Here is a 15,649-nt window from a genome sequence, read left to right on the forward strand (position 1 = left end):
TTGCCTGAGCACCATCTGAGCAGTGTGTCTAGCTTTCGGGGTGACAGCTGAACACCTTAAGGAGCTTTGCTTTCCTGTGTCTTCCATAGGCAGCAATACGGAAGGAGCTGAATGAATTCAAAAGCAACGAGATGGAGGTCCATGCGTCGAGTAAGCACCTGACAAGGTCAGTCTGATGCGTCCAGGTGATTTCACATTCCAATCCAGCCGAAGTCAAGGTCAAAGTGTATGTGAACGTGTGCTATATTTGGCACTACCAGCAACAAGAACAATCAAGATATAGTGCTGAACCAAAATAGCAAGGATCCTGCTCCCCAGAGGTCCCAAATCTGCACACGGCCGAAACCTTGACAACGGAAACGAATGGCCGCACAGAATTAGCCTATGTTTTGCTTACGTTGCTAACCATTTTCGTTGACCGCATTAGCTCTGCAGGAACAGAATCCTGAGAGTTAGCCCCTGATTGATGAAGTCCTTTGAAAACAAACAGGCTGTGGTGTAATCCGTGGCCCTGCCCCCAATCACAGGTGTTCCCCTCCCTCGCTTCCCTGTTGCAGGTTCCACAGGCCGTAACGGCGTCTCTTCCATGAAGAGTGGCTTGATCCTGTTCCGCCAACGAAGACCTTCAGAGGATTCTTCAGAGTGGCCCGCCCTGCTCCGCCAAATATTTGGGTGCAGTAAAGCCTGGAGGCTGTGTCTCCATGGGGGGCGCCACTTGAGAGGGCGTAATACACTAGGAGCTCCACACCTGCTCAGACAGAGGTCTCCTGAATTTTGCAGAGGAACAGAGTACAGCTCAGACCTTTGTTCGCTCTGTTTGCTCTTTGTCTCCAAGGCCATTTTTTTGTACGGACTCTAAAGAATAAATGAGGGAGGTGGGGAGGGGGAGGGGTGGGTTTGGGGGGTGGGGTAAATGCATGTGACCTGCTTAACTTTTCCAACCATAAATGTTAGTCGTAGCTCCGGCGTTGTGAGCTCTCGCGTGTCTTGAGCTGATTTCATATCCCTGTACAAATGTCGGTCTTAACAGGAATCCATGTCTTAACACAAGAGAGGTCCCTTTGTAAGCAGTATTTATTGTCTGCTCAATACAAGTTTTGAATTTTTTAAGAAACCCAGATTTGCGTTTGTTGTTGGGTGGGGTCTGGGGAGCCGGGGGGGGGGGGGGGGGGTGTTCAGGGTTGCAGCTATATTGTCCCGACCGATAAACGCTGATGGCAGGCAGGACTGCACTGTCATTATTTGCTGTGAATGTTAAGGTGACACAGAAAGGACAATAAGTGAAGGTGTTCACATGGAATGGTCACCAGAACATGATGATGTTACAGTTCTTCATTTGTTTGGCATTTGGTAAAGAGTCTTTATAAAGTGCAGCGATATGTGTAAGGCTACTATCAGCCAGGAATGCACACAAGGAAATGAGTAGAACTTCTAGATGTGAGGGACCTTCAGACCTGAGGAAGAAGCATCCGTCTGGCCAGAATGACCTCCTGTCCGCAGCCTATAGCTTCAGCCACGCACCCGTCCGTGGAGCAGGTTCAGAGAAAAGCCTTCAAGCTGAGATTAGCAGCCCCTTGCTCATAGTTTGGTGGGGGTGTTGGATGAATTTTTGGGGCAAACCCAAGAAGGCCTGCAGTTGTGGATAAATGCACCTTGTGAAGCCTTGTTTGTGCCTCGTCATTTTGACAGCTTAAATATATAACAGAATAATTAAACATTGTTTTATAAACCAACATATAAAGATACACCAGACAAAAATATGAATCCAGTTCATTCTGGAAGTTAAAATTGGAATCAAGAAGTATTCTCTAAATGAGGAATGTGGTTAAGATGAGTATAATGTAAAGGGTATAGTTAAAAATTATAGATCATGTGACTTCTAAAAAGAGATTTAGGGCAGACCGTTGCTAATAATGAAATGAAAATGATGCTTTATTTGCCATTTGTACAGGTACGAGAACAGGTACATTAGAATGCTTCTTTTCGTAATTCCCCTCTAGCTCGCCTTTAAGGCACACACACACACACACAAGTGGGTGAGAGCAAAGCTTGGGCTGTGAGTGCAGGCTCAGCCGCTGGAGTATTTGGGGTTAAGGGTCTTGCTCAGGGGCCGAACAACAGCACCAGTCTGCCAGTCCCAGGATTTGAACCGGTGGCCATCCGATCTTGGAGTCCTGACCTGCTGAACCACTGCCCCCAAAGGTTACCTAGAAGACAGAAGCTCCCAATACAGTGAGAATCACATGTCTTCAGGTAGAGCAGCACTCGTTGACACGACTTGAATGATGGGTAGTCAGTACGAATAGAAGCTGGGCTCAGATGGAACAGGCTGGACCTGTGAATGCGAACTGGAACAGCATGATTCTGCATGGAGTTACACTTCATTAGGTATGCAGACAGAGCATCACATAGGAGCCCTTCATGTCTTCAGAACCACTTTAAGGGTAGACAAGTTCAAAGATGCCTTTCTGTACACCCCTGTTGTACTGAGTTGCCTTTGCTCTCATGGCTTTCCTGCTAATTTTAACAAGTCTAGCCAGTCTCCTCTGACCTCTCTCATTTACAAGGTATTTTTGGCTTTGTCACTGACTGGATGTTTTGCGTTTTGTAAATTCTAGATGCTGTACTGTGTGAAAATCCCAGGAGTGTGGCTGGTTCTTAGGTGTTGGAATCACGTCTGGCACCCACAATCACACCACATTAAGACTGTGCATCTTCCATGTTTTAACACTTAGTAGGACAGTGACTGAACCTCTTGACCCTGTCTATATGCTGTATGCATTTAGTTATATATTCAACCACATGATTCGCTGTTAGGAGGAGCAGGTTGTTAAAAAAGCAGGGGTATCTAATAAAGAACATAAGAAACAGTATAACTTCTCTATGGGACTCACAGGTAGTGATAATGAGAAAAGAAGTCATACAGAAATGGTAGAGCTATCAACTGCTGTGTGTGTGAACAACAGGACAAAAGAGAAAAAGCTGGATAAATAATCAAATAATTTATTTATACATGATGAAATATTTTGGTCTTATGATTGGGAAGGAGGGGCGGCACAGTGGTTAGCATTGTTGCCTCGCACCTCTGGGATCAGGGTTCTCTGCATGTGGAATTTGCATGTTCTCCCCATGTCGTCGTGGGGTTTCCTCCAGGTACTCCAGTTTCCCCCCACAGTCCAAAAATATGCTGAGGTTAATTGGTGTTGTCAAATTGCCCATAAGTGTGCATGTGTGAGTGAATGGTGTGTGAGTGTGCCTTGAAATCGGTTGGCGCCCCATCCTGGGCTGTTCCCTGCCTTGCACCAGTAGCCTCAGGGATGGACTCCGGACCCCCCCCCATGATCCTGAATAGGATAAGCGGTTCCTGAAAAAGGATGGATTTATGAATTTGGAAGAATCATACCTTTTGTAATCCCAAGACGGAGAATGTGTATGGTTTTGGAACAGGTTTGCTGCCACCACTGCTGCTGACACTTGATCGTCATAGTGTGATAACTCAAAAAGTATTTGACAGATCTTTTTCAAACTTTGCATATTATTCGAGTAAAAATCTGAAACTGATCAAATTACACCAAGCTGTGCCACATAGTACTAGCAAAAACAAGTCTCAATAATGTGACAACTCAAAAAGTATTTGATGAATCATTTTCAAACTTCACAGGAATTTTTTATAGGAGAAGGTCTGGAATTGCTATCATTCAGAGACAAATCACACCAAATTTGAAGACATGCCATTTACCGGCAGCAAAGGATGGGTGACCACTGAAGACACTTGACCTTGCAAACATGATAACTCAAAAAGTATTAAATGGATTTTATTACCACTTCACAAAAACATTATTTGGATTTGCACCTGGTGTCAAATTGCACCAAAATAGAAGCAGGAAAAGGCGGCTACAGCAGACACTTGTGAATGCTAAAAATATTTTATAGATTTTTAAAATATTTTCCAGGAACATTATATGGACAATTATCTGAGACTTATTTCATTGTGAGACAAATTGCAAAACTGAAGCAGCATTACTTAGTAGTGGCACATGAAAGGACAGTCACAGGCACAAATCTAATGAACCTAGTTACATTGAGGCAAGTTAGGCTTTTAATAAAGATTTACTTTTTGAAGAGATAGAGAAAGAGATTGGGGGTGTGGGAGGAGTTCGGATTAGATGGGGGTGTCAGGTTCGGGGATTGGATGGGCAAGCAGGAAGCAGGGAAAGACGAGGCAGGCAGGCGGAATCTTCAGGATTTCGGGGTTTTTTTGGGAACGGGAGAGACAGGGCAGACGACGACAAACTGACATCAACTAACATCAATGACAAGTCTGGGGAAGACGGACTCAGACGCAGACTAAATACACAAGACAAGCCGAAAATAACAGGAAACAGCTGGGCACGATCAGGGAAGCACACGTGGATGATCAGGGGGCGTGGCACACACGAGAATCGGACGAGCCGGGCATGACAGGGGGCAATCCGCGGAATATATTGTTATTCCTACAGCATCTAGTATATATAATATTCCATGCTTAAGACCTGGGCACTTCTTTTATTATAATAATTTCTTTCCGTATGTTCAGCAAAATACTTAACGGTTTTAACCTGTTCTGAATTATATTGCAGAGAAAAGGTCACTGATCTGAAAAATTCCATTGATCTTTACAGGGTTGGTGGGTGGGGGAGGGTTCAAGGGAGGGGGACAAATCAATCGTACAATATGGGCAACTCGGACTCACCATTTCACTAACCTGCAAGCCTATGGACTACGGGAGGAATCCAGAACTGGAAGGAGGAAGGAAACCTGTGCAGCAACAGAAAAATGTGCAAACTCCACATACACATAGGATTGAGGGATGGGATTCAAATCCTCAAATCTGGAGGCGTGAGGCCACTTTGGCATCTCGAATAATGTGGCAAAACATTTTTCACATCTGAAAATCATGCAACACTTCCCTCTAGTGCTGTGAGGTGGCACTGCAGGAAACAATCAGTGTTAAAATCTGCGTGATAACCTATACTCAGGGACGGATTATGGGTTGTGTGGGACCCTGGGCAAAACGTTCGCGAGGCCCCCCCACCACCACCACCACCACCACCACCACAACCACCACAATTCAAGGCCCCTTGTTAGCCAAACGCCCTCCCTATAGGGTCAGGGGCCCTTGTAGGCAGAGGATCAAAGAATGTAGGCCCTCTAAAATAGACAAACGAAAATACATTGTTGATAAGCGTTGCAAATTGTTTTGGGCTAGGGGCCCCACGAGCCCCCTGCACCCCAAGGGCCCCTGGGCAGCGGCCCTGCTGGCCCGGTCCGTAATCCGTCCCTGCCTATACTCTTTTGAAATGTTTCACCCATCCATCCATCTTTTAACCACGTATCTTGTTCAGAGTTTCAGCCAGCACAGAGAATAAGGCTGGGGTACATCCTGGACATTCATTCTCTGTGGGCTATTTAAAGACACCAATTAGCCCAAAAGCATGTCTTTCGATTGTGCAGGCAAACCCATGTGACATGAGGTGAACTAATCAGCAGATACCATCCTAAATGGAGGAGTGATGCTGTGCCAGTGAAATGGTACCAGTCAAAGGACCGAGTACACATGCTTTTTCCATCTTACATCATATATTTTTTGTAAACCTGTTACATTCTACACAAAATAACATAAGGAGTTCAATACCAGTGATCTTAAAAAATGATCAAAAACTTGGAGGCTGTATATGGGACTGAGGTCTGGGTCACATAATGATGTCATCATTAGTATGAGTTGTCCTTCACTATGCATCTTAGGGAAATTTTTGCACAATTTCCAGTGTGTTTTGTATGATTCTCTTGCTGAAGAATGATGGACAGCCCAATCAGCCACAATCCTGATGGAACAGCATATCTTTGAAGATATCCTATAATCACCATGCCGGCAAAACAACCAAAGTCTCTAACTCTGCCTTCTTGAGTCCTGATACTGGGGGTCACATTTGCCCATGAGATCACCCTCTGTGCATCCATGGCAGTTCGGCCCAAATATTTCAAATGACTTATTTTTCAGATAACATTCATCTGACTCATTTTGATTCACGCCTCCAGTTTGATACAGTTCAAAGCATAGATCACAAAAATGAATGTGACTTTGTTCAGACCTTTGACTGGGAGTTTAAGCTTTATCACCCTGGAGCATGTATGTGCATTGTTACAGGAGTTTTGTTCACTAAAATCATTAATGAACCATGTTCATCACCAGAAGAAGAGGACAGATGGCCTGAAGCATGGAATCTCCAATCAGGAGACTTTCTGGTGCCTCTCGGCCAATCTCGTGGTGTGACATTCCTGGGCTGAAACCCAGCCCCACTCCAGCCCTGGTCTAAAAATTTTGAGGTGAAAACTCAGAAAAAAATTAAACTCTAAATAGCATTTTGAAAGTGATTTTTGTTTATTTTTTCATCCATCCATTTTCTATAACCACTGTGATGCAGAATTAAAGCAAGTCTGATTCCATCCCAGGGCACTCATTCCTCTACCACAGCCAATTTAAAGAAAACTTAAACTCTATACAAAGAAGCAGGGGCAGGAATCAAACCCACAACCCTGGAGCTGTACGCTGTACTGCTAATTGCATGCCATGCGGTTATTATAAAATGATTAACACAAAACTGCCAGTGTGTGGGGTCCAGTTTCCATGCTGCAGTGCTTTTTTCGTATCGGGCCAGGTGTTTGTGGAAGGTGCATCTATGACTGAAGCACCCAAGGCAGAGTCTACTTTTCTTAAGATGTTATGTGTGACACGCTGCCAAGAAAACCAGCTGCAGGAACAAGATGTGAGTTGTGACCTTCTAGAAATTCACAGTGGGCAGTCTCTGGGCCTCTGGGGTCTATTCTTTTAAAAGGGCTGGAGTGCAGGGACGGATTACGGACCGGGCCAGCGGGGCCACTGCCCAGGGGCCCTTGGGGTGCAGGGGGCCCGTGGGGCCCCTAGCCCAAAACAATTTGCAATGTTTATCAACAATGTATTTTCGTTTGTCTATTTTAGAGGGCCTACATTCTTTGATCCTCTGCCTACAAGGGCCCCTGACCCTATAGGGAGGGCGTTTGGCTGCCAAAGGCCCTTGAATTGTGGTGGTTGTGGTGGTGGTGCTGGTGGTGGGGGGCCCTTGCGAACGTTTTGCCCAGGGGCCCACACAACCCATAATCCGTCCCTGCTGGAGTGAGAGTGCACAAAACTTCCAATAGCATCAATACTAACAGGACCAAGCAAGAATAAGTCAATAGACTTAAGTGAAAGTAAGCATTCTTTCTTTACATTTACTTGTTAGATGCTTTTGTCTAAAGCAACAAACAATTGAGGCTCAGAGACCAGGGTTAAACAGCAATTTGGGGTAAGGGCAATATGTCAGGGTCTTAATTATGGAGATATCTATGTGTTGGAGATAAAAATGAACTGCAAATCCGAAATCATATTTGTACATTCGTAAGTTGACCTGCAGGGAAACATTTGGAAGTACATTTCTACTGTGACATTTACCACAAGATTAATACATTCAGTTCGCTATGCACGTGTAGTACTCTAGGCTTACAGATTCTCATTTTACCATAGTAGTTTAGACTTTAGACAGTTTGTATCCACTAATGTGTGACCCATTCATAGATGTAGGTAAATTTACATCTAAAGTTATCGTACTTAAATGTCCCAACGTTCTTGTAATTTTATGAAGCGCAAATCCATATTCATAGTCGCAAAAGGTGTACTTGTGTCTAAATTTCACGAGTTTTACAATTTTGAATGGCAATTTACGAGTTTAGTTCAAGTTGCGATGATGAATCACAGTTTATGCAGTTGCGACTAAAGTACTTCCTTGACGGATCACTAGTAACATTCCCAGTGGCCGAAGGGTTTTGAAAAAAAATCGGATTTGTAATTCATCTTTACTTACAATTTACTTTAGACGTAAATCCTCTTCCGCTTTCAGGCAAGCCCCCTCAGCTCTCTGGAGCTCTCCATGGCATTTGGCTTGTCAGAACTTGAGTTTTTTTTGTCAAAATGAATAAATTAGGATTTAAATATAAAATATAAAATGAGGATTGTATTTCAGAAACATGCAATACGCACAGGCACACATTTGCAGCTCTAAATATGGATTTGCGTTTCATAAAATTACGATATCATCGTGACATTTAAGTACGATTACTTCAGACAAAAATCTATCTCCATACTTCGCGATGATATGGTTGCTGTAGCAGACATTTGAACCCAACCATTAAGACATGGACACACATTGTTTGCTGAGTTATGTACCACCCCGACAGTCCCTGTAATCATATACATGGAAAAGTTGTTCAGAGTAAGTCATTTGACAGCGTTGTGATCTTCAAACATTTACTCGTCAGAATCCAGAGGAAAAAAATAAACTGTATAAATTACTGCAGTGAACATAAAGCTATTTAAGGTTGATTAAAAGTAAGTGGCTGTGCGGTGTGTTCTAGCTCCACCAGGGCACGGATAAAACCGATTACTAAAAGCAATGAAATGTTTTACAACAAAGTACGACACCCATCTCACATGGGACATGTGCAAGAAAGAGTGCTGTTGGCACTGTTTAATTGAGTTGGTGGTCTAAAATGCTAAAATGATGTGCGAGTCTAAAGGTTTCCTTTGTGACCTGGAAGCAGGTGTTTCTGGGACTGCAAACCACACAGACTTACTCATCTTCCCATAAAAGCACGTGGCACCAGTTCCACCAGTGACTGGTGCTTCTCCAGCCCATTCCCACTCGTTTCTGAAAATGGGATAAGTTAATGGGGCTTGTTCTTCAAATAATGTGACAGTATGGTGCTGGTTTACACTTACAGTATTCGTTTTGACACCAACCTGCTAGTTCAAAAGTTTTGTGACATTTGTATGGTACAATAAGCAAACAATGTCTTTTAGTAATTACGATATTTTTGTCATTATTTCACTGAACTTACATGTCATTCACACAGACATACATTACTTGGTGCTTATAGAACACAGAGAGTTGATTAACTTAAACAGATACGATCTAAAAGTGCTAAGATGAAATTCAGAGTAGAGTGTGGTCCTGTTACAAATACAGTGATTGATAAAAAGAACATCTCTCACGTGACAACATTTAAAATCTTTTCAATGCAGCACAGATTATGCTACCAGATTCTGTTTTCAAAGGCACTTGTGTATAAAATGCTATTTAAAACTGTCAGACAAATTTTTAAAATGCAGTCCTTGAAAGAAAAACAAAAAAGAATAAAACATAAAAATGTACAAATGGATCAGTGTGAGTCAAAAACTATCCCCGAACATAAGCCAGTATTTTACCGTCATTTTGAAGACTTATCCTATATCATTTTACAGTAATACTTACAAGCAGAGCACCTTTGAACATTTACTAACAACCTGAGCCAGTTAATATCAGTGGTTTCACACTATCACGTGAAATTTGGCACAAACAGTGATTCAGATGAGTAGAAAAGTGCAATATTGTTTTTTCTGACGTGTGCAGATGTGAGATCGCTGCTGAGACCTAAGTGAACGTGAGAAATTAAGATGACTGTAAATAAATGCTTAATTATCGAAGAAACATATGCTAGCGGAGTATTCCTCCACCAGAATCTCCTAAATAAAGTGTACCATGCTTTCTTCACACTCTCGGGGAACTATTAGCTTATAGCTGTGGCAAGTAAGTTTGTAATTGATTCCGTTGTTGTTGTCCCAGTACTCAGCTCCCATGGCCCGGAAGCAGATGGCAAACTCCACAACTGCCTCGGGCTGCAGGATAAATGGTGGGACAGGCAGCCGAAAGCGGAAGATGTCTGACTCGGGCTCATTTGCGGCACTGTCTCTATGTATGGTAGTTACCCAGGAGGCCTTGCTGATTGCACTGCTCTTCCAGTTGGTGAAGGAGTAGACTGCAGTGACCTCTTTCTCAAATGCCAAGTTAAGAACTTGTGCTGTGGCAATGATACCCATCTCAGAACAAAGGACCTCATCCAGACAAACCCGCTGCTGGCAGAGGCGATGGAGGAAATCTGGTTGATCTGCCATACGTTCTGGAAAGGACGGCTTAAAGTAGGGTAAGGATATTTCCAAGTGCTTGCCTGAAGCCATCTCAGCACTCATCAGAAGCCGTGAGATGACATGCTGTGGTACCAAGGGGTCTTCCCCAGCTTTGAAAACCTTGATGTCCTCCAGGTCCAACCCCAAGGAGTCGACAAAACGAACATGCTGGCTCCTGGGGTCCCTCTTCCATTCACTGGAAGCTGGCAGAGATCGTGCACGTCTCCTTATAATGGGCTTGGGTGTAGGCTCACAGGAGAGGCTCTGACCAAAAAAGGCCTCCCTGGTCAAGAGGGTGCTCGAAGCGGGAGGCCGGATTCTGACCGACATTCTCTGGGGCTCGACCTTCGACCCCAGGATGTCCTTCACCTGAATTTTCATGGGGGGTCTGGTGACACTGCTGTGGTCAGCAGCATAAGCCAGACTGATTCCAGCATTTTCAGGAAGGTGATTTTCCTGCCACCAACTATTTTTCCTCTCCATATCCGAGACACAGGGACCCAAGCACCTTGGAATGGGTAAAACATGAAAATACTTAGACGCTACAAAACTTTATGAAAACTGTTTATTCAGTAAAATGCACTTCTGTACTTTTTTCATTCTCATTGAATCTGTGGAGTTCAGTTAACGTGTACAAGAAAGAGAGCATACACGGGAATTGCATTATATAGATACTATATGTTACACCTATAGCTATTTCCCTGTCACGCAACACTGTACGATTAACAGTAATACATTTTACACAGTATTTTGTTATTATATTGTGTTTAATATTAAGTTTAGATTTCAATCAGTAACCACATTTTAACGTGCAAATAGTACATACAAGAGGTATACAGTTTGTTTCTATACCGCGATTGACTGTCCAAGTACTTGCAGAAATCAGGTAGGCTACAGCAGGACTTCTCTCGATGTACGGCTCCTTCGTGAACTAGGTCTTGCGTTTTAATCATAGCCTTCGCTTAAGTATCTTTAAATCACAGGACGAGCAATCGCGCACGTACGAGATTCCAGGGCTGGATGTCCGTGAAGCTCAGTCGATCAATGATCTATGTGCGGATGCAATTTGCAAACGCTCAACTGAGTGGCTCAAGTCAAAGCCAATTTTTGAACAACATACCGTTAATTGTTCACTTGTAAAGCAACTAAATCCAAATAATTTAGATTTAAAAAATCATTATAGTTCTTGGAGTCTTCTATTTGACATTTGGCACTGGACAAGCATTCTAGGGGGTGTGTTATCCATACTCGCACAACCCTTGACATTTAAGGACATACTTTCATGGGAAATGTAGTATCGCATCCACGGAGCCAAAGCAGAAAGGCAACGCTAAGGTATTGTCTCGACGGACTTCCAGGACGCATTTGAGTCGGGTAAAGATATATCTTCTAAGTTTTTTGAATATTACCTATTCTTTTTAGCCATTTATTATGAATATCCGAACCTTATATTTAACTGCGCAATTGTTTTGTTTTTGTGATATACTACATTTCCCGACAGACATTGCGCTATTAAGCTGTATATTCTAATGGCATAGCATCCGCGAAACACTAGATGGAGAAATAACACAGGTGTAAACTGAAGTTAAAGAAATTTGCGACGATGCGTATATAAGGTACGAAAGATAGTAAATACATTTAGCGCTGAAATAAAAATTGGTATATTAAACATAGATAATATGTGATTCAGGTCAAGCATTATGCCTTGTAGTAAGCCAATAGAATACGTCTAGCCCGATGTCGTTATTATTGATTGGGCAAAATAAAATTTGAAAGGGGTTTATGTGGAACGGAAATGCAGAGTAAACTGGCAAAGTCTGCGTTAATCAGTCGTATAACGTAAGGCACTAGGTAATGCTTTCCCTCCAAATGATATCTGTCTAGATAAATAGCTATATTACGCCAAATTGTTCGCATAAACGAAACATTAATCGTTAGTTGGTTTGGCGTAAAATGTAATTCGTGAAGGCGGTGGAGACATGTATCATCAGCGACCGTAACCACCAGGTTTACCTTGGTAACGGAATACCGAAATAACACGGAGCGCAATGGGACCCATCCTGCAGGAGCGAGCAGCGACCATTTCCAACAAGGTGTCGTCCAAAGACAGAGCATGGACCAAAGTCACAGGAAATAACGGGTCAGCCACCAGGTAAAAATAATATTGATAGAATAAGAGCGAATTGACTTTGTACAACTGGTTACACTGCGGTGACGGTGTAAAATATTAATGTTTTATTATAATCATTGTGAGAGCTACATTTTATTTTTACAATTCATATATATTTTGTATGCATGCAGTTCCAAGAAAGAATCAGTGTTATAATTACAGGCTTTGATCATCCAAAGTTAGTGTTGGTGAACAAATTAAGTAATGTGAATTACCCTGGTGTTTATTTAGAAACTGTGTATCATATTTGAATTGGAGCTGCCAAATAACCCGTAGGTGTGAATGGTGTCTGTGCCCTCAGTTGGGTCGGCGCCCTGTCTCATTCCCGGCTTTGTGCCCATTGTTTGTGTCCCATGACCCTGCGTAGGACAAGCGAGAATGAACTGATGAACGAATGGAATGGATGGATGGCAGATAAGCTACACATTGATCTTGCTCTTATTTTTTTTAAAGACCACAGGGCATGATTCATTTTCTTGCTGTCTTTTTTTTTTATCTCTGTCCACAGTAACAAAAAAGGGAAAGTGAATCAAAATTACAGGCTCCGAAAAGCGTTAGGTGCGCAGAATGTATCCGCACCACCAGTCCATCATTCCACTCCGGCAACCGGAAAAGTAAGTGAAGACAAGGAAAGACTCTGCGTCCTGCCACTGGATCTGAACTTTCTCTGTCTTACAGTGTGCCCGTTTTCTTACAGCTGGTTGCAATTTCTGTTAATCGAAACTAAATTGTATTATATTGATATGTGGGAAATGATTGAAATGTGAACTTTTGGCGAGATTGGGTACAGTGTGTAATAGCTGGCCTGAGTAACCTTTCATTTCTTTGATGATAGAGCAAAGGAACCAGAATCAAGGCAGAGAAACCCAGGGTGTCGGATGCAAGGAATAATCAGCATGGGTGAGAGAAACCTGGAGCTCCTGTGTTTTTATTCTGCCCGAACCCATTTCAGAGAGATAACCAATCATATTGTAGTGGAGGTGGGTCCAAGCAAGTAAAGGAAGTGGCACCAACCGATCAGATGTCCTGGACACAGCTCCTCTGCAATCTGATTGGTTCAGAGAGATAACCAATCATTTTCATTCTGCCCTCAGAACATTTTTATCTAAGTAAAACTCACATAAGCCTGCTTTCACAGGACTCCCTGGGGTCAGAAGGCGTCTCAGGTTGAGGGAGCGGGAGAACGAGAGGAACTGCCAGTGCCGCACACAGGCAGTATGAGCCAGACAGGCCCGAGCAGGAAGGGCCTGTCGCTCCCTCTGCCCCCTCGTTCTGACATGCACCAGGCACTGCTGGCCCTGGAACCTCTGCGTTTGCGGGAGCAGGAGGAGACGGACGCAGACAGTGCCAGTGACCTGTCTGACTCCGAGAGGCTCCCCGTGCCCCCCTCACCCTGCACGCCCCCGCAGCTTAACCTCAGGGCCGAGGTGATCAGCCCCAGCGACCTCCAGCCACATTTCCCGGGGCCTCGTGGCCTGAGCTATGGCAGCCACAGCTATCCTGATTTTCTGCCCCCCCCTTTCAACACCTGGAGCCTTCAGCAACTGGCTGTCTTTCTTAACACCGAGGGGAGGAACGCTCCTCGTCCCCGGCCAGTTGGTCACTTGGAGAAGTACTTGGAGCGTCTCTTGCAACTGGAATGGCTCCAGATCCAGACGATCCAGGAAGAGAACGGCAAGCCTCCCGCTCCCGTGTCTGTTAGCCGCCCCCTCCCCCGTCCCCATACCGCCCCGCCCACCAGCCTTAGCTCCCCCAAGTCTCTCCGTCAGTGCCAGCGTGCCTTCCCTCTCGCCTTCCTGTCATCGCTAGCTGAGCCCTCCTCCGGGTTACTCTCGGGTCGTGTCTGCCCCCACTGCCGCATCCGCTACCCCTTCTGCAACGGGACGTGCCTCCTTTATACGTATCAGCATTACTCCCGGCTGAGTCCCCTTCTGGAGCGGCGAGCGTGGGCTGGCGCCCCCCCACGAAGGAGTAGCAGTGAGAGCAGAGCGTGTGCCGGCGACCGCATCCGCAATCCGGGCAGCCCGGTGATGGGCAGCAGCCATCTGAGGCGCATGCAGGCTGCGGGGAACATCCGGAAACCCTCAGCAGGGCAGGGGCTCACATGCAACGCTCCCATCGGTCCGTCGTATGCTGGGACCAATGGACCGAGAGGCCTTACTAAGGGGGCTGGTGCTTCCTATGTGAATGTGAAAGGAGGGAGCCCACGAGTTGGGAAAGAGAGAGGAGAAACCGTGTCTGTGGGAAAGGTTTTGAAGAAAGACCCCATCCATACAACTGATGACCACACTATGTCCAAAGGGCTTACTGGTGCAAAAATTAATGAAAAGCAGAAACGAGTTAAATTTGTTACAAACTGTAAATAACAGTTGTCATCTATCCATCCATCCATCCATCCATCCAACTACATATCCTGGTGAGTGCTGTGGGGGGAGGGGGAGGTGGCCTCTGGCTGGCCTCTATCCTGTCCCTCACACCTTCAGGCCCTCTTTGGTTCATGACATGGCATAAAACTTATTCCTGTGTATTTTATGAAGGCTGTAGAAGTATATATTCTGGGTATGTCATGCTTTCGAGCCTGTTTACAAAAACCCCTAAAAGATTTAATGAAAATACAGCCTTTCGTTAAATTAGAAGATAATGTTACTTCCTAAGCTAAACAGCTTCTAGATTTTATAGGTATCTCCAGTTGCTTTAATTGCAGATTGACTTTTCTGCTGGCATTGCTAAGTTAAGAAAAAGACCACATCCGCACATCTGGAGTGTGTGTGTGTGTGCGCGTGTGTGTGTGTGTGTGTCTGAGAGAGAGACAGAGACAGCCTCATACCTCCTGGGGTGTTCTGCCCTAACTGATCGATGGATGCGTGGGTGGCTTTGAACACCCTTAGCTCATTCATTACAGAAGGTTGCTGAACATAAATGCAATATTTTAGAAAAGTTATGTATCTTCACATGCTGAAATTTCTACAGATACTTTAAGGTGAGCTTTATACATTTGTACTGTTTACATGTGTTTTTCTTAGACGATGAATGTGCACAGCAGTGTGTTTGAGATGCATTGTAGTTATATTTACTTCGGTAAGTTGTGTATAATTTAAAAATTGTTCTAGCATGCAATACACATTAAAAGGTGCAAAATGTACCTTCAATGAAAATAGTTTTTTGTATTCTTGAATTATCATCATCATCTGTGCGATTGAAAATTACATTATAATCAGGGATGAAATGAATTGTGAAGTCTAAAATATTGGATAATTGTGGTTGAAAAATCTATGGCAGATAAGATTTTTTTCTGAAAAGTTATGGAACTGGAAATATGTTGTACTTTATGCATATGCATTTTTACGTATTTGTTATCAAGACAAATACATAAAAATACAAGAACTTACTTTACAACTGTATGAAAAAAGTACTGCGTTCAG

The 15,649-nt window shown here is 43.9% G+C and overlaps 3 protein-coding genes across 17 annotated transcripts in view; 2 read left to right on the forward strand and 1 right to left on the reverse strand.

Annotated features, from left to right (window-relative positions):
• Positions 1-870, forward strand: part of LOC125747863 (phosphatase and actin regulator 3-like) — a 52,621-nt gene extending 51,751 nt beyond the window's left edge. For all 7 annotated transcript variants that reach the window (XM_049023408.1, XM_049023409.1, XM_049023411.1 and 4 more), the window contains 2 exons: positions 90-166; positions 558-870. In XM_049023408.1, the coding sequence (XP_048879365.1) occupies positions 90-166; positions 558-573 (93 nt within the window). In that variant the 3' untranslated portion in view covers positions 574-870. The remainder of the gene's footprint in view (positions 1-89; positions 167-557) is intronic.
• Positions 871-6,352: 5,482 nt separating this feature from the next.
• On the reverse strand, positions 6,353-12,149 carry ppp1r3db (protein phosphatase 1, regulatory subunit 3Db). Of its 5 annotated transcripts, none has more exons than XM_049023427.1 (2): positions 12,071-12,149; positions 6,353-10,565 (listed from the first exon to the last, which is right to left on the reverse strand). In XM_049023427.1, the coding sequence occupies exon 2, from the start codon at positions 10,538-10,540 to the stop codon at positions 9,617-9,619; it is 924 nt and encodes a 307-aa protein (XP_048879384.1). In that variant the 5' UTR covers positions 10,541-10,565; positions 12,071-12,149; the 3' UTR covers positions 6,353-9,616. The 5 variants fall into 5 exon arrangements, with proteins under 5 accessions (XP_048879384.1, XP_048879383.1, XP_048879382.1 ...); XM_049023426.1 differs by lacking the exon at positions 12,071-12,149 and adding an exon at positions 11,178-11,283; XM_049023425.1 differs by lacking the exon at positions 12,071-12,149 and adding an exon at positions 11,062-11,283.
• On the forward strand, positions 11,287-15,369 carry LOC125747865 (uncharacterized). Of its 5 annotated transcripts, none has more exons than XM_049023420.1 (5): positions 11,287-11,392; positions 12,065-12,209; positions 12,736-12,841; positions 13,063-13,127; positions 13,366-15,369. In XM_049023420.1, exons 2-5 carry the CDS (start codon positions 12,106-12,108, stop codon positions 14,591-14,593), a joined length of 1,503 nt encoding a protein of 500 aa, XP_048879377.1. In that variant the 5' UTR covers positions 11,287-11,392; positions 12,065-12,105; the 3' UTR covers positions 14,594-15,369. The 5 variants fall into 5 exon arrangements, with proteins under 5 accessions (XP_048879377.1, XP_048879375.1, XP_048879376.1 ...); XM_049023418.1 differs by having other exon boundaries at positions 11,338-11,431; XM_049023419.1 differs by lacking the exon at positions 11,287-11,392 and adding an exon at positions 11,458-11,908.
• The last annotated feature ends 280 nt before the right edge of the window (positions 15,370-15,649 follow it).

This window comes from Brienomyrus brachyistius, chromosome 8 (genome assembly GCF_023856365.1).
Source record: "Brienomyrus brachyistius isolate T26 chromosome 8, BBRACH_0.4, whole genome shotgun sequence".
Lineage (NCBI taxonomy): Eukaryota > Metazoa > Chordata > Actinopteri > Osteoglossiformes > Mormyridae > Brienomyrus > Brienomyrus brachyistius.

Bases quoted from the DNA above. Each gene is read 5' to 3' on its own strand.
- ppp1r3db (XM_049023423.1), bottom strand. From the start codon at position 11,010: ATGATTAAAACGCAAGACCTAGTTCACGAAGGAGCCGTACATCGAGAG. The intron at 10,566-10,909 runs GTATAGAAACAA...ACCCATTCCAAG, and splicing joins TACTTGGACAGTCAATCGCG to GTGCTTGGGTCCCTGTGTCT.
- LOC125747865 (XM_049023420.1), top strand. From the start codon at position 12,106: ATGGGACCCATCCTGCAGGAGCGAGCAGCGACCATTTCCAACAAGGTG. The intron at 12,842-13,062 runs GTAAGTGAAGAC...CTTTGATGATAG, and splicing joins CCACTCCGGCAACCGGAAAA to AGCAAAGGAACCAGAATCAA. The intron at 13,128-13,365 runs GTGAGAGAAACC...CTGCTTTCACAG, and splicing joins GCAAGGAATAATCAGCATGG to GACTCCCTGGGGTCAGAAGG.